This window comes from Vulpes lagopus, chromosome 8 (genome assembly GCF_018345385.1).
Source record: "Vulpes lagopus strain Blue_001 chromosome 8, ASM1834538v1, whole genome shotgun sequence".
NCBI classification, from domain to species: domain Eukaryota; kingdom Metazoa; phylum Chordata; class Mammalia; order Carnivora; family Canidae; genus Vulpes; species Vulpes lagopus.
Genome location: NC_054831.1, coordinates 98,109,989 through 98,128,658, shown reverse-complemented (window position 1 = coordinate 98,128,658; position 18,670 = coordinate 98,109,989). Strand labels below are relative to the sequence as shown.

The following is an 18,670-nucleotide window of genomic DNA, read 5'->3' as shown; positions in this document are numbered from 1 at the left end:
ATGATCTCAGGTCCTGGAATTGAGCTCTGAGTCCAGCTCCATATTCAGCAGGGAATCTGCTTGAGGAGTCTCTCTCCCTCTCCCTCTGCCCCAACTTGTGCTCCCACTCTCAAATGAATAAATAAATCTTAAAACAGCCAAACAAAACAAAAAATATATGTGTGTGCTAAATATAAATTTTAAATTTAAATGCAGGGCAGCCCGGGTGGCTCAGCGGTTTAGTGCTGCCTTCAAGCCCAGGGCCTGATCCTGGAGATCTGGCATTGAGACCCACATCGGGCTCCCCGCATCGAGCCTGCTTCTCCCTCTGCCTGTGTCTCTGCCTCACTCTCTCTCTCTGTGTCTCATGAATAAGTAAATAAAATCTTTAAAATAAATAAATAAATAAAATTAAATGCATTCATTTTGAGAAATTTACACAATTCTAAAGTACATAACATAAAACACACTCCTTCAACCTTCCCTATAAATTCCAAATCCGTTTGCCCCTCAAATATGCAAATCTTCTGCTGAAGATTCTGCATACTCCAATGTGTGTGTTATATAAGTAGAAAAATAAAAATAAAATATAAACACTACATTTTACAAAGCAATATAAATTTTTAGTGAAAATAAAGGAGAGATAGTGTTTAAAGTGCAGGACTTCCCTTCTAACCTTCAATCTCTCTTCTAATACATATATGCCTGTCCTACCCCATCATCCCCACATACAGAGAAATAGCATCACTAGAAATTACAATTCTGAATTGTTGAAGAGAAATTAACTGTGCTTTACATTTCCTTGCTGAAAATATACAGAAGACCTGCAATTAACTATAAATTATAACTGTTCAACTTTATTTAGCTGACTCCCAACTTATTTTTTATGGGAATCTTTTGGGAAGACTTAGCCAGAAAGTCATGTAAAATGTAATGCTTAAATTTACTATTGTATACTCAACTGACTACTGCCCCATTCCTTTCTTTCTCATGATACTCTTCTCAAATCTATAAACTTACTGGGTAAAAGAGATGAATTAAAAAACTGTCTATAACAGAGTTTCATATTCATCACTTACCTTTTTAAGTCATTTTTTTATATTATTGACATTATTGTATTAGGAAATCAAGAAGATACCAATCTTCAAATGAACCATGAAAAGTTTAAATGAATAATAATGTCAAGGGGAATATTTACTTTTGATTTATTTTGGTGGGCAAAATTAATAGATAAATGTTTACTTTACCTCTGTTATCTCTTGGAGGAGGGTCATTCTTAATAGAAGCCACAGTCCGTCGATTCTATAAGAGAAAAACAAAAAGCCCATTTTACTTTCTTTTTTTGTCATATATTTATCTTAATTTTGACTTCCTTTTTTTTTTTTTTTTAAATTTTTTATTTATTTATGATAGTCACAGAGAGAGAGAGAGGGGCAGAGACACAGGCGGAGGGACAAGCAGGCTCCATGCACCGGGAGCCCGACGTGGGATTCGATCCCGGGTCTCCAGGATCGCGCCCTGGGCCAAAGGCAGGCGCCAAACCGCTGCGCCACCCAGGGATCCCCTTTTGACTTCCTTTAAACAGAAGTAGATGAATAACAATAATATAAAACTAAATTAAAAAAACTATAAATAACCTAATAATTACTACAATGCTACCAATAATCAAGTTTCTTTATATGACTACTGTCCACTACCTCCCCCCCAAAATTCCCAATATTCTGGAATTAGCATGAGGAAAGCACTGCTCATATTAAGTCACTCAGTCTTCACAATGACCCTATTATTATTCTGGTTTCAAAGATGAGAAAACTGAAGTAAAGAAAAGTTATTTCAGTAAAGGGCATAGTTTTAGCCACCATGGTAAAACTATAACACGTTTCAAAAGTATGTATCACATCTTTGGATGTCGGAGTAATCAGTAAAATATTGGTTTTAGACAACTTAAAGTCTACTATTAAACATCAAAATAGGGGATCCCTGGGTGGCGCAGCGGTTTGGCGCCTGCCTTTGGCCTGGGGCGCGATCCTGGAGACCCGGGATCGAATCCCACATCAGGCTCCCGGTGCATGGAGCCTGCTTCTCCCTACGCCTGTGTCTCTGCCTCTCTCTCTCTCTGTGACTATCATAAATAAATAAAAAATTAAAAAAAAAATAAATAAACATCAAAATACATGAAATGCTATCATTTCTGCTAGAAGACTTCATTAGACTTTGCACTTGCACAGACTAGGGCAGCAAATTTTTTATTCTATCATTTATTTACCAAGACTTCATTTTATTCAATATCAAATAATGCCATGGCTCTCAACACTAGAGAGAACAGTTACACATTTAAATCAGATGGGTACTATTAAAAGAATATTGGGGGACACCTGGGTAGCTCAGCGGTTGGGCGCCTGCCTCCAGCTCAGGTCATGATCCAGGAATCCAGGATCGAGTTCCACATCGGGCTCCCTGTGAGGAGCCCACTTCTCCCTCTGCCTTTCTCTCTCTCAGTCTGTTTCTCATGAATAAATAAATAAATCTTTAAAAAACAAAAAAGAATACTGATGCAAGGGCCTCACTTTAGAGAAAATAAAACTAAATTTCTAAGAGTGAACAAGGCATCAGTATTTTGAAAAATTCTCTGATTTTAATGCACAGCAAAGGCTGCTAATGACATCCGAGGAAAGATCAACTATGAAGATCCTTCAAGGCTGTGAAGGTAAATATGAAAAATAATTCATCTATGAGTCACAACTAGTGACATCTAAGCAGTGACACTCAATATGCTGAATTATATGAATTGAAAATCTGCCTTATATTCACATATACAATTTAAAAAGTAGAATGTTCTGATGTTAAGCTTCTAACATACAAGATTTGGATGCTTATGTCTTCCCTATAAGACACCAAGTTCCTATAGAGTTAAAGTCCTATCATTCATCTTTGTGCATGATACAATCAACAAGGTAGAAAAGTTAACAAATGTTTGTTGAATTAAACACACAGAACTGCAGACTCAGCAACTATGAGGGACTACCTGGTTTCAAAAGAGCTGCACTTTGATACACAATTTTAACAGTGAAAAATTTCAATAGGCAGGAAGAAGAATTATCTTTTAAAATAATAAAAATGGGGGCGCCTCGGTGGATCAGTTAAGTGTCTGCCTTCAGCTCAGGTCATGATCCCAGGGTCCTGGAATCGAGCCTTGCATCGGGCTCTCCACTCATTAGAGAGCCTGCTTCTCCTTCTCCCTATGCTCCTCACCCTGCTTATACTCTCAATCTCTGTGTCAAAAAAATAATAAAATCTTAAAAAACAATAATAATAAATAAATAAAATAAAAATGGCATGACTTTTGTTTCTGTAAAAATAAAACTATTAGGGAGGATATATAGAATGGTCTTAACGTTTATCTTCACAGATATCACAGTAGTTAAACTATATTCAATCATTTCCCATATTTCTCTAATACATATAAATAGCAGAATTACTATTTCCAAAGACTACTGGAATAAGAATTTATTTGGAATAATTAATATTCTTTCTTTATCTAAGTCAAATGTACTCATTCAACAAATACAAGCAAATGGTTTTGACATCCATTACTCCTGCAGAGCTATTAGTCTTAGGAAAATTCCTAATCAGGAAAGGAATTCCTAGGATTTTATTTTATTTTATTTTTTAAAACATTTTATTTATTTATTCATGAGAATACACAGAGAGGAGAGAGAGGCAGAGACACAAGCAGAGGGAGAAACAGGCTCCATGCAGGGAGCCTGACATGGGAGTGATTCTGGGCCTCCAGGATCAGGCCCTGGGCTGAACGCGGCGCTAAACCACTGACCCACCTGGGCTGCCCAATTCCTAGGATTTTACCTAATGAGTATCATAACTGTGAACTGGAGAACCTCAATTCTTAAAAGAATGTATACATATACATGGCATGTAGATGGCAGAAAGAAAAATAGTGTTTTTAAAAAAAGCAAACAAATACTTAAAAACATACTTGTCACAGGTTGTCCATTTCAAACCAGAACACACACACACACACACACACACACACACACACACACACACACATCCCTGCTCTGTATTTTTGTGACTAACCTTTACAATTTTGTTTACTTTGGCTGAAGATGTTGGAGGTGGAGGAGTTTCTGGACTGGGTTCAATTTCTTCATCAGGTACAAGGTCAGGGTTAAGTGAAAAGATGCTCTCAAGGTCAATCTGTTTTAAAAATGCATTTTTCTTAGAGTATATTCTGACAATTAACCTTTTATTGTATTAATTTACACATGGAGAATAACCATTAAGTGGTATCAGCCTCATGAACAGTACTGCCTTGATAACAAAATTATCTACAATTATAACCTACATATTAAAACAGCATTTTGTGCTCTTGATTATATGTTCCATCACCAGCAATGTTGCAGGAGGAATCTACCTTTCTTTGAGTGAAACTTTTTAATCATTTGAAAGTTTTTCTAGAAATTATAAAGAATACATGTACTATATAAAAAATTATATGCTTTTCAGTGTTGTTTTATATTTGGAACTTTGATTGCAAGGCTAGAAATAAAATTCAGTCCAGCGATTGGGGGTGCCTGGCTGGCTCAGTCAGTGGAGCATGTGATCGGGGGTGCCTGGCTGGCTCAGTCAGTGGAGCATGCCCCTCTCGATCTCAGGGTTATAGGTTTGAGTCCTATGCTGGGTATAGAGATTAGTTAAAAATCTTAAAAAAAAAAAAAATTTAACTCAGTGATCATACCTCTTTGCCTTTTGTATCTCCATTTTCTATCCATTCAACAGTTACACTTTCATTATCTTCATTTAAAGATGTTACCATTGCTTGATGTATTCGGCCTGAGAACAAAATATACATTTTTAAGCCATAAATTATGGTATTCCTAAATAATATCAAATATAATTTTTTATAATTTATAAACTTTTTAAAGACTATGATACTAGTTTTCTCCCAAGGGATTTGCAGACTCTCATGATTACAGAATGAACTTTGTCGATAGGATCATAAATCAGTATGCAACATCAAGACCAGAACTTAAGAAATTGGGTTAGATTGAAAGTTTATTTTCAACAAAAATGAAAAATGGTTACACAATGGCAGAGAATGCCTGAAATTTTAAACCATTATATAGTTATAATAATTAGAAAGTTTCCTTACTATGAACTGATACTCTCAATTCCTTATACTAATATAAAACACTTTTATGTAAAAACCATTATTATATACCATACAAACTGACATTACTTTTATAACATTGAGAAAAAGATTCTAAGTCCAAAAAGGTTGGGAAATGTAATCTAAAATGTTGTCTCTCTGCATATTGCTTATCCAAATCCATTCTATACCTTACCTTCTCTGTCAGCTCTAGTACTTACCATCTGTAGAGAGAGGACATTATATCTAATGTATTAAACTTGTTTTCCCTCTCTTAACAGACTATGGATCTTACTAGTTAATAACCACAGAACTAAGTAATTATTTTTAATTATTACAGAATAGTCCATTATGTTTATCACAACTTAACATCTATTGATGCTCACTTAAGTTATGTGCAATTTTTTACTATTATAAACACTGTAATGAATACTACTGCACTTGTCAGATTATTTCTTTGGGACAAATACCTAGAAGCATATCAATAGGTTTTGTGTGTGTGTGTGTGTGTGTGTGTGTGTGTATTTTTTACTTGTTTACATCTCACCCACCCATTTGATTATTATTTTTTTTTTTTAAAGATTTTATTTATTTATTCATGAGAGACACAGAGAGAGGGAAACAGAGACACAGGCAGAGGGAGAGGGAGAAGCAGACTCCATGCACCGGGAGCCCGACGTGGGATTCGATCCCGGGTCTCCAGGATCGCGCCCTGGGCCAAAGACAGGCGCCAAACCGCTGCGCCACCCAGGGATCCCCACCCATTTGATTATTAAAGAAAGGTAGAAACTATTTGTTATAAATATGCATCTTTATATTATTTAGTAAAACACTGAACATTTGGAATTTTTATATATATTTCCTGAATGAAATCCTTGGGACATCTATAATTTATCTTTAGATTTTAGCTCTTTAAATATAAAAAAAAAAACCCACAAAACAGCCCAGATATACAGTATATAAAACAAACAATGTTACTGTAATAATAAGGCACTTCCTGAGATTAAGTGGACATTAGAGTATTACGGGTTGGAGGTAGAAAGAAATGATAAGCTGGAAATTACTGGGAGAATTCAAGGAAGAGACTTTAAATAAAGGGGAAACTAGATAATATTCAATGCAATTTGATATGGACAAAAATTAGGTAGACAACCAGAAGAAGTTGTGTCAATAGGGTCCTCCAGGAAGATGTTGAGACAGATGGATAAGAGTTTTACTGTGAAAGATAAAAGGGGGGTAAAACAGGACTGTGCATGGAAAACTTACAGACCATGATACAGATCTGAAACCTGTGAAGGAGAGGAGATACAGAGCAGGACCAGGCAGAGCCTCAGACCCTGACACAGATCTGACAAAGTGCTAGCTAAACCAGCAGGGAGCTCCAAAGCAAAGACTGCCCATGAGAAGAGTCCCACACTGAGCCAAAATGGAAATTCCCTAGTACCCACACCATGCTCAGTCATTGGCTAGAGGGTTCCCAGAAAACACAAGGCCTCAGCTCAAAATCTAAGGAGACTAAAGGTGCTAACACCTAGAGACTATGAGCTAAATGTACTCCCAGAGTGGTAGTTCCTTAATGGGAGATCCAAGCAACATATCTCCATAGATAGCTGCGCCACAGGATATGAAAAAAGGAGAGACTGAGTTTAACTGGTAGCAGAAATGAAGACTGAACCCCTGAAAGCCATGAGCTGACTGATGATCGCTATTATAATCTAGGAGGAGCTACCACTGCTGCAACAAACTCCACATTTATCACCATCTTCACAACATGAGTAGTGAGGTTAAGAACAGCAGCTACTGTCTCCCGACCCTACCACCCCTGACAGCCTCAAAATAGTAATACCTACTAGCAGGAACAAGATCACTGCAACAAAGGTCTGCAGTTGCAATAAAATAAAGCAGTTAAAATAAGATATTGATATGATTTCATCAATAAGAAATGACTCCAAAGGGGATGTATTTAAAAACTTGACTACCATCAAGAGTAACTTTAGGCAGGAAATGGAAAGGCCAGAGTTGAGGTTGCTGCAGAGTAGAAATAAGGGGTATCCACACAATTACCAACAGAATTACCACAATAATGAGAATGACGAAAAGCCTATCATGTTGCAAAAGCAAGACCAATACCACATTCCTACTATTAAGCATCTACTACAATATTCCAACTTCCCATGGGAAGGAGGAGTAGACTCCAAGACCTATAGGACCATAGGTCAAAATCCCACAGGGACCTTAATCTCCAAAGACAGCCTAGAGACATGAGCAACAAAGATGATAAAGAAAATCAAGATTTTCTTTTCAAAACCCATTATCAGCAAACTTCAACAGCGGTACCTCCAGAAGTTCAATTACCAATGCAGACACCCAGAAAGCCTTAAGCCACAAGCTAGCAAAGTCCAAAGCAGCCAATCCATCAGTTAAAACTAAGCTCTAGAGGTTTAGAAAGGCAGACCTGAGAAAATGTTGGCTTATCTCTACCAGGGTCCAGTTTACTCAGCAAGCAGGAAGAAATATGAAATTCCAATAATAAATAAATAAAGACCAGAGCTGAATGAATGAATCAAGTCTTAAGTGTTTGCTTTTTTGCCAGTGGATAAGATAAGCAGAAATACCTGCAGTATGGGGTTTTGATTATTTTTACCAAAAGCTGTCTCTAGGGCAGCCCGGGTGGCTCAGCGATTCAGCGCCTGCCTTCGGCCCAGGGCGTGATCCTGGAGACCCGGGGTCGAGTCCCACATCAGGCTCCCTGCATGGAGCCTGCTTCTCCCTCTGCCTGTGTGTCTCTGCCCCCACCCCCCTCTCTCTCTCTCTGTGTCTCTCATGAATAAATAAAATCTTAAAAAAAAAAAGCTGTCTCTAAAAAAAATGTTCTAACTTGACCCAACATGCCTTTAAAGGCTCTTTAAAAAATTGTTTTATATATAGTTCAAGTGAGATACTCTAATTTCTCATTTTTAATTATAATAAAAAATATAATTTGATTTTTTCCAAAACCAAGTAAGAAGTACCTGTTAAGTAACAAAATAAAAAGAGGAATATATACATTTTTCAAAGTAAAAAAAATCATTTTACCACTTAATCAGAAAGAGGTACTTTATTCCTAAATCTCAGTTGTCAATAGGAAACATGCACTCGTGTCAGACAACTATAGATACAGAACTACAGCTCAGAGACAAATCAGAATTGGATATACCTTTTGCTAGAACCTGGTACAATCTTCCTACATAGCTCCTTCCAATATCATCTCATTTCTCTGGTTTGAGTAAATTCCTGTATTTCAACCTCACTAATTGCCCATTGACCCTCTGATTCCCCCTTTACTGTAAATTGTATCATATACATTTCTACATTAAAAAAAAAAAAGAAAAAAAAAGAGCACGTGCCTGTGTATCCACCCCAGCCAAGTTAAGGAACAAAATGTCTGAGGGGCACCTGGCTGGTTCAGTTGGTAGAGCATGCAACTCTTGATATCCGAGCTCCATGTTGGGTGTAGAGTTTACTTAAAAATAAAATCATTAAAAAAGAAAGAAACAAGGACACCTGGGTGGCTCAGTGATTTAGTGCCTGCCTTCAGGAAGTGCATGTTATCCAGGGCATGATCCTGGAGTCCCGGGATTGAATCCCACATCAGGCTCCCTGCATGGAGCCTGTTTCTCCCTCTGCCTATGTCTCTGCCTGCCTCTCTCTCTCTCTCTCTCTCATGAATAAATAAAATATTAAAACAAATAATACCTTTGAAACTCTGTATGTCCCCTAAGTAAATCTCCCTCTCTTTTTAAAAAATTTAAAAATTTTTTTACCATATTCCCTCTCCTCTTTTTCCCCACCACCACTAATAACAACCTAATATTTGAGATAATCACGGTGGCTTTCCTTAAGAGTTTATCACCTATAAATGTAATACACAAAAAAACCCTAAACACCCTGCCTAATTTTAAATTGTATAAATGGACTGACATTAAGACTTGTTTTTGTTGTGCAACACTATTTTTCTCATGATTCATTTATATGGTTATAAATAAGTATAGTTCACTTATTTTCATAACATTTGAGCATGCCAAAACTTAATCTATTCTGTGGATGGACATGTGTTTTCATGTTTTTGCTATTAGGAACAATGGTGCTATAGGCATTCTTATACATGTGTACCGATAAAAATATGCAAGAATTTCTCTAGGATGTGTTAGAAGCACAGAGTACAGAGACATATGTAACTTTTCTAGGTAGTGCCATGATGTTTCCGGAGTGGCAATCCCTAGAATGATTTGTAACCTACTAACAATTACCTCACAATGACACTTAATATTTGTCAGATATCATATATCATACTGTGACTCTTGTTTCTCTGACTTAATGAGGCTGTGCCTATCACTGTATTTGCTGGCCATTTGAAACTTTGTTCTTTTCTTCCCACTTTTCTGAAGAAATTCTCCATGTATTCTTGGTACTACTCTTCTGTTATATGTGTCATAAATATTTTCTCCAAATTGGGGGCTTTTCACTTTATGATGTCTTTTCATGAACTTCAATTTATTAATTTTAACGTAATCAAATATATATGTTTCAATTACAGTTTATTATGCCCTAAAATTCTTCCTGAGACTCAGGTCATTATAATAGGTTCTGACATTTTCTTCTCAAGTTTCACAAAGTCTTGGGACATCTGGATGGCTCAGTAGGTTTAGCCTGTGACTCCTGAGTTCCACTCAGGTCATGATCTCAAAGTGGTGAGATGGAGCCCCAACACAGGCTTTGTGCTCAGCAGGGAGTCTGAGATTCTTTCCCTCTGTTCAGACATGCATATGCATTCTCTCTCTCAAATAAATCTTTTAAAAAAATAAAGTTTTACAAAGTCATTTACTTATTTTTTTTAATTTATTCATGATAGACAGAGAGAGAGAAAGAGAGAGAGAGAGAGAGAGAGAGAGAGAAAGAGAGACAGGCAGAGGGAGAAGCAGGCTCCATGCAGGGAGCCTGACATGGGACTCGATCCCTGGACTCCAGGATCACGCCCTGGGCTGAAGGCAGGTGCTAAACCGCTGAGCCACCCAGGCTGTCCGCAGTCTTAAATTTAAAAGACTTTGTAGGGCAACCCCGGTGGCCCAGGGGTTTAGTACAGCCTTCAGCCCAGGGTGTGATCCCAGAGTCCAGGGATCGAGTCCCACGTCAGGCTCCCTGTATGGAGCCTGCTTCTCCCTCTGCCTGTGTCTCTGCCTCTCATGAATAAATAAATAAAGTCTTTTAAAAATAAATAAATAAATTCAAGACTGCAATCCATTGTCATTTTGATTTTTGTGCATGGTAACAATTCCCATTCCCCTGCCCCCTGACATGAAAAACAAATTAATCTAACGCCATTTCCTGAAAGGTCCTTCCTTCTCTCCTACCTGTTCTATGACCTGTCGAATTTCAAGCATGCATGCATCAGCCTGTTTCTTTATCCTTGAGCCAAAATTACACTCTTATTATTATAGCTTTGCAATCAGTCTTGCTAGCCAGTAAAATAAAGTTTCCTATTTGTTCTTTAAGAGTTTCTTTGATCTTCTCAGCCTTTTGCATGTCTGTATAAATTATAGAATCAGTCTGTTAAGTGTCAAAAATCAAACTAATAATTTAAAAAAACAACTGTTAGGATTCTAGTTGGAACTACATTAAATATTTTATTCTAGATTTTTACATCACTGACCAAAAGTAATACTTGCTAAAAGTTTTCCTTTCTCATACCAACCTTATTCTGGAATAGTGTATAATTAGAATTATTTGAACCCTGAGCATCTGGTATGCACTGGTTAAAACCATCTTGGCTTACGGTTTTATTTGTGAAAAGATTCAATTTTCTTAACAATTATAAGATTATTATAGTTTTCAGTTCCTGATTGTTTTGATAACTATATTTTTCTAGGAGATTTATTTAAGTTTTCACAGTTTGGGCACAAAGTTGTTCATAATTATGCTGAATGCTTGTGGCATCTGTAACCATAATCACTTTCTCATTTGTAATTTTTCCACCTCTTTTCTTGGCAAAAGTTATCAGCTTTGTCAATTTTGTCCTTTCCAAGAACAACACTTGCTTTTGTTGAGCCCTTCTATTGTTATTAAATGCTTAATTACTGTTCTTATCATTATTCTTTCCTTTTACTTTGGGCACACTTTGCTGGGTCATTTCTCAAATTCCTCAGACAAATGCTGAGTTTATTAATCTTTATTCCTTTTTTTCCTGATAAGCAATTAAAGCTACATATTTCTCTCCAAGAACTGCTTTACTAGCATCTTACACATTTTTATATTTAGTATTTTTGTTATTGTTGAGTTGAAACTACTTCCTTCTTTAAAGAGGAGCCAACACCAGTCTGTCTTCAAACAGTGAATCTTACTGATTGTATGTGTTTTAAAGTTTCATCTTCCTACAGGAATCAAACTTTTACCATCCTTGCCTGAATAGTCCTACCATCCCTTAGTATTTCTGATCTACTTCTGCTCCACCATGATATCTTGTTCTTGAGCTCAGCTACGCCTTTTGGTTTTCTCTTATGTATCTAAGGCAGAAAGATGTCAATACATAAACTTCATTGTATTATTTTAACCAGAAGTCCCAATCCATCTTTAATTCTATATATCATATTTATAAAAAATGAGTCAGATTTGAACAAAGATAAACTCAAAATGGACGAAAGATCTAAATGTGAGAGGAGGTTCCATCAAAATCCTAGAGGAGAACACAGGCAACACCCTTTTTGAACTCAGCCACAGTAACTTCTTGCAAGATACATCCACAAAGGCAAAAGAAACAAAAGCAAAAATGAACTATTGGGACTTCATCAAAATAAGAAGCTTTTGCACAGCAAAGGATACAGTCAACAAAACTAAAAGACAACCTACAGAATGGGAGAAGATATTTGCAAATGACGTATCAGATAAAGGGCTAGTTTCCAAGATCTATAAAGAACTTATTAAACTCAACACCAAAGAAACAATCCAATCATGAAATGGGCAAAAGACATGAAGAGAAATCTCAGAGGAAGACATAGACATGGCCAACATGTACATGAGAAAATGCTCTGCATCACTTGCCATCAGTTCACACAATCATAAAATTGCTATTATATTTAAATTAATTATGACTTACAATCTCAAAACCCAAGAGATTTAGAAGTTTTCAGTTTTATTTCAACTACTTGTAAAAATAAATTACAGTGTAAACAATGTCATCTTTTGAGAGGGAAGTAAAAAAATTACTTGGAAAGTTTTGGCAAGTTCAGGCAAATTCTACAGAACCTCTCTCACCCTATTTTCCCTGTAGAACATCTCTTCATGTTTTTTTTTTTTATTATTTTTACTTTTTAAAGATTTTATTTATTTATTCATGAGAGACACAGAGAGAGAGAGAGAGAGATGCAGAGACACAGGCAGAGGGAGAAGCAGGCTCCATGCAGGGAGCCTGATGTGGGACTCGATCCCGGGTCTCCAGGACCAGGCCCTGGGCTGAAGGCAACGCTAAACCACTGAGTCACCCAGGCTGCCCATCTCTTCATGTTTAATAACCAAACTTCATAAAACATACTTCTCCTTAATGTAAGATACTGTAGCCAATATTTATATAGGAAAAGATCTAAATTTGTATATGCTGAAACTCAACTCACATTTTAAATAAAAGATTATCTAGAAAAGTTCTGAGTTACATTCCAAATATAATTCATAGATGGTCAGAATCACATATAAAAAAGTATGGTCAAGATGGCTGGGTGGCTTAGTCAGTTAAGTGTCTGCCTTCGGCTCAGATCATGATCCCAGGGTACTAGGATTGAGCCCCCCTCATTGGGCTACCTACTTAGCAGGGAGTCCGCTTCTCTGTCTGCTGCTCCCCCTGCTTGTGCTCTCTTGCACTCTCAAACAAATAAAATCTTAAAAAAAAAAAAAAAAAAAGTAATGCCAAGTATGAAAATGTAGGCACAAGATAACGGCTTACATCATACTCATTGTGAGCCATTTTCTGACACTGTGTGCTTATCCTTTCCACAATCTTTCATATTTACTGAGTCCTTGTTTTGCCCAGTGTTGAACAACTACCAAAATATTTAAGAAAATGTTGAAAGAAAACATTGAGGATGAGCAAACTGCAATTATAGTAACAACAACAAAAAAAGTTTACTGCATATAAAATAATTTGTTGCCCTTAGTTCTTATTTGTTTAAACATATAGTTTACTTACATGGAGGTAATTTTAAAGTGTCATTACATTTATGCAATAGTTTAGGGAATTTGGTCAAAGATGAATGCTGTGATTTTTTCCCACTTAAAATAAAGGCAAATGGGCTCCCACTCAGTATTTTCACACACAGCATCTGATTTAAGAACAGATTACACTGACCTTAAATGGGAGATGGCTGTTTATGTTTAAAAAGAGGATCCTCATAAGTTTCTGTTGAGAACAGACTTTTAATTATATAATTAAATCATATGATAACAAGGAAAAACGTCTATATTTGGCCATTTTTTAGATTTTATTTATTTGAGAGAAGAGAGAAAAGACAGAGACTGAGCAGGGGGGAAGGGCAGGAGGAGAGGGAGAAGCAGACTCCCCGCTGAGCAGGGAGCCCAACTCAGGGCTCAATGCCAGGATCCTGGGATCATAACCTGAGCCGAAGGCAGAAACAACCAACCGAAACCACCCAGGCACCCCTATATTTGACTATTTTTAACCTAAAAACGTCAATTTCATCCAGTTCAACTCAAGAGAATGTATATTTCACCCCAAATTTAGATGTCAGGATAATTTACAAAACTATTAACTGCTAAATTAAAGAACATAAATATATAAAATATCTTGAAAACATAATTTTTTTTACTTCCAAGCCATTTTAGGTTTAGTGCATTTTAAAAAGTATCTCTGCATCATTTAAGTCTCAACTTTTTCTTAAGTGAAATCAAAGAGAAAATTCAGATCTCAACTTTTAAATATATTAGTAAATATGAAGACAAATTATTTTTTGAAATGCTTAAAGAACACACACCTGAATTTAAGCAACATTTTGCCCTAGTGAACAAAAATAACACAGATTCTATATATTTCAGGACTTTCTAAATCTTTTAAATTAAGGTGGTTACTTAAGATTGCTATAAAATATTGTATTTATTGAGCTGTCAAAAACAAGTCTTACATGTTGACAATTGGCTTTTGGTTTCTGAAAACAGGATCCTATTATATGTTTCTTAGTTCACAGCTGAATTCACAGCAGCTGTGAGGCTTAGAAACGCCAGCAACCAATTAGGCTGGCATAAACCTTGTCTAGCATATAAAGTATAATTTGGTTGCAAATGCATAAGACAACAGCCAAAATAAAAGAGCCAAGAATACTAATAAAATATCATTACAAGCATTTAAAAGAATGAATTTTAAAATGCTAACAAATCTATGTATTTTATTAAAGGGATATAGTGGTGGAACGTTAGGAAAAACATGAAAAAGCAATAATCAATTCTTTTCAGTCTCACTCCATTTTTAAAAGGTTGCAGCTGTTCCTAGTATACCTAGGATTACAAACTCCATGTTTTTTCTAATTACTCTAATCACAGAGTTGAGGTATACATAAGCATACATGTGACAAATCTTCCCCACAAGTAAATATTATTTTTATCAGTTCCTCTTGAGCTGTTTCTATGAAATCTTCTTTCCAAACTCCTAAAATAATAAGATCTTAATCATACTCTCAAAACTGAAACATTCAAGAATAATATAACTAAAATGATCAGTGAAAATAAAACTTGAATTATAAGATTGTTTATTATAGCAATTTCCAAACCCTTTGAGGTTGTTAAAGAATGTTTTTGTTTAAAGTTTCATAAATTTAAAAATGACAGAAAGTAATACACTTATAAATATCATTAGCTAAAAATATTATTTAAAAATGTTTTCACTCGGTGTTATGCTATATGCTGGCAAATTGAATTCCAATAAAAAAATACAAAAAAAAATTTTACACAAACTATGAAAAAACTAGTCACTGATCTTTCACGTGTATATAGACATGTAACGAAAACTAATACAAAAATCTAGCTTATATGCTAATAAATTTAAAATACATAGTACTCTAGTGTCTCTCTTCTTAATAAAATCTCTAGTAACCTGCTCAATTTTCAACCAGAATACCACTGCATAATTTGATAGGCTCTTTTTTTCTTGACCTTTAAAAAAATGGTAATGAGGGGGCACCAAGCTGGTCCAGTTAGTAAAACATACAACTCTTGATCTCAGAGTCATGAGTTAAAGCTCCAAGTCAGGTGTAGAGCTTACTTTAAATAAAAAAAAAAAAAAAAGGTAATGAAATCTAGTTCTCTCCTTTTGTACCTTTGCAGAGACAAAGAGGACAAGCAATCATAAGTATCTGTTCTCAGAATAAAGAAGTAAATACTATTCTAAATTATGAAATCACACATTTAGAACAAGCTTGGCAGAATAATGTTTCCAGAGGGTGAGTAAAATACATATGCTTACTCCAAATAGCTGGTAATAGATATCTGAAAGGAGCACTTTTCTTCCAACTCAGTTCCAACCTTCTAGAAGAGAATCCTGATAAATTATTGTAAAACACACTGACCTCAAAACTTTGGTGATTTCAATCATGTGACTGATTAAAATAACAAATCTCTCATTTTTCTGAAATTTGGTATAAAATAGTGATTCCAGTTAAATCAATTGTACATTTAGTTCTAGGAACCAGTGCCAGTGTAGAATGCAAATTCAACAATTTGAGTGGAATTTTCCAACTGGAGTCAAAGCAAGACATGTTATATTAGCTTTCATTGTCTTAGAGAAGTTTTACAGTTGTCTTTTAAAACAGGTATAATTCCTTTTTGTCAACTTACTAAAATTTAGACTATAAAAGGAATGCTCCATCAAGATCATGAAAAAAAATCCACCTCTTTCCTATGTTTACAATATAATTTTCTGACAGTGGTATTGGAAAACGGGAAAATGGACACTGCCAAAATGCTGCTTTAAAGTAGACTAGGGGTGCCTGGCTCACTCGGTTAAAGCCTGGACTCTTGATTCAGCTCAGATCATGATCTCAGGGTCGTAAGATCAAGCCCTGTGATGAACTCCATGCTCATGGGGAGTCTGCTTTAGATTCTCTCTCTCCCTCTCCGTCTGTCCCCCATCCCCCTCCCACACGCTCTCTCTCTAAAATAAATCTTTAAAAAAACAAAATAGACTAAATATGACAACCAAAGGACACTACTAAAAGCATTATTTAAAAAATAAAAAAACATTGTTAACTATACAATATTCATACACCGTTTATCTTGCCAACTACCTCAAAGCAGTTTATAATTTATTATTTATGTTCTCTCTCCAAAAGTAAATGTCAATCTGTTCCTAGATACCCCTAACCAGTAAATGAGGACAGAAAAGAATGTGGTCATTTGTCAGAGATGATTACAGCAGATCCAGGAGAAGTCAAACTTTCAAACTCTGATATCCAGGTTTTGTTAGCTAATCTAAGCAGTGATGAAAAGAATATTTAATGAGGACTATGTAAGCGTCACACCTTCTTCAATAGCTTTGCTGGAACAAGGAGCCATTAGAGAAGGACATAAATAATGCCTCAGCTGACACTGGTAACAGTGCTGTTGCTGTTTAGTAAACCCCTGGGGAATGTGACTTTGCCAAACATAGAGACCTTTTTGTTTTGCTTTATCACATTTTAAGATGTTACTGTTATAACTAAACTAAAAGTTCTAGCATTTCTCTTCTTAGACTTTAAAAGCACAAAGCTGGAATTTTAATACTAGAAGAAAAAATTGGAAAGGATACAGCTAAGAATTTTCATGAAGAAAATATGACTTAAAATACAGGTCAAATTTCATATTGTACACAAACTACAAATTTTCAGATTCTTACCTCATCTATCCATTGTTTTGAAGAGGGATGTTAAAAATTAAATACTGCTCAGTTTCTCTGGGGTGACAGGAAAACGCCAGATCTCGGGGTTTTTTTGTGATGAATGCAAGCACACTGTACACTAACAATCTGGGCAGATTAGTCATTTAGAAAAACCCATTGTGCAGCCTTTTAGGGAAGGTCCATTCTGAATTCGCACAGGCAGTAAGAAATATGCCATAAAGAAATATGCCATAAAGAATATGCCATAAAATATGGCACGGCATGATGCCATTAAAAAGTATTAAATCACTGTAGTTTCCTGATATCATTTTCCATATTTGGGGTGAGAAGAAAAGATTAAAAGTTGTCTAAAAACACTAGTATAGGGAACACAAAAACAGAATTTCCTTAAAAATCTCCAAACCATAAAATTACATTTTAAAAACTTCATAAAGTTTATTAACTAAAAAAATCTCAACACATTTTAATTAAAAATATATACATTCATATATACAATCGCTTGGGTGATAGAATACCCAAAATGTATCTTTCCTCATTTATTTAGAATAAAAGATCTGCTATCTAGAATACCACATTTTTACAAGCGATGGAGTTAAAATAACACATTGCTGATAGTCCAAAGATTTGAAGAACTGCCTTTCACAGATGTTCAGCTGGATACATTAAGCAACACTATCTAATTGCTCCCTAGCTTAAATTCTTATTTCTCAAAAGGGAATTCTATACCAATACAGCTGTGCTATTTTGTGAACTTTTCATAGTGACACATAGATAACATCTTCTCTTATGCTTAAGCACTTTGTAACAGGAGATAGAGATCTTTTGGAATGCTTTCAACAATAGTAAACCGGGTAATGTGAACATTTATTGACAAAATTTAAACATAACTCACAAAACTGCCAAAAATATTATAAAATGTTTAGCTATTTCAATTGGTTTTCAGCTATCCTCCTAACCTTCATTAGAAAACTTAAGGCCTGAACTCCAGTGACTGAACACAATACTGTTTCATTGCAGATGTGTTAATGAGGACACCAAGACGACTGTTAACATCAAAATCTTTCAAAAAAAAAAACCTCTCACTGATAAAGCAATCTAAATATTCTACTGAGATGAATTTTACTGTGTACACTTACAAGAGAAACTTACTGCTGTCTATAGAAATAGTAATATATACCAACACTAATAAGAACAAATCCCTAGTATTCAAAAATCTAGCCTATCTCCTCTTCCTGTCTTCTAGGATAATGCGATGGAAAAGCTTCCCTGGAAGCTTTAAAGAGTGTTATAAACACATAAGTGATTTTCAAAAACACATATTCTAAAAAAGCATTTTTTTTTACCAAAAAAATGAAGAATATAGAAATTGTCTACCAAGCAAAGTAATGATACATTTAAACATTCAAAATCAAACTGCTACATAGATGAAATCTTCACTGGAAATGCTGAGTTTTTAGTCATACTAGTTAGTACAATGTCAAACCAGCCATCACTGAAAATCAGTTAGTTTAAAGAAGTCAAGAAGTCACATTCTTAACCACTATACAAAAATGCATTCTTTCATGCATTATTCTATTGCTTGAGTAGGACTCCAAATTCAGAACATTTACCCCTAACTT

At 35.4% G+C, this 18,670-nt stretch overlaps 1 protein-coding gene across 4 annotated transcripts in view; it reads right to left on the bottom strand.

Annotated features, from left to right (window-relative positions):
• KIF2A (kinesin family member 2A) overlaps nucleotides 1–18,670 on the bottom strand; it is a 76,914-nt gene that overhangs the window by 30,351 nt on the left and 27,893 nt on the right. For all 4 annotated transcript variants that reach the window (XM_041766199.1, XM_041766200.1, XM_041766201.1 and 1 more), the window contains exons 2-4: nucleotides 4,736–4,830; nucleotides 4,075–4,194; nucleotides 1,227–1,281 (exon numbers count right to left, since the gene is read on the bottom strand). In XM_041766199.1, the coding sequence (XP_041622133.1) occupies nucleotides 1,227–1,281; nucleotides 4,075–4,194; nucleotides 4,736–4,830 (270 nt within the window). The remainder of the gene's footprint in view (nucleotides 1–1,226; nucleotides 1,282–4,074; nucleotides 4,195–4,735; nucleotides 4,831–18,670) is intronic.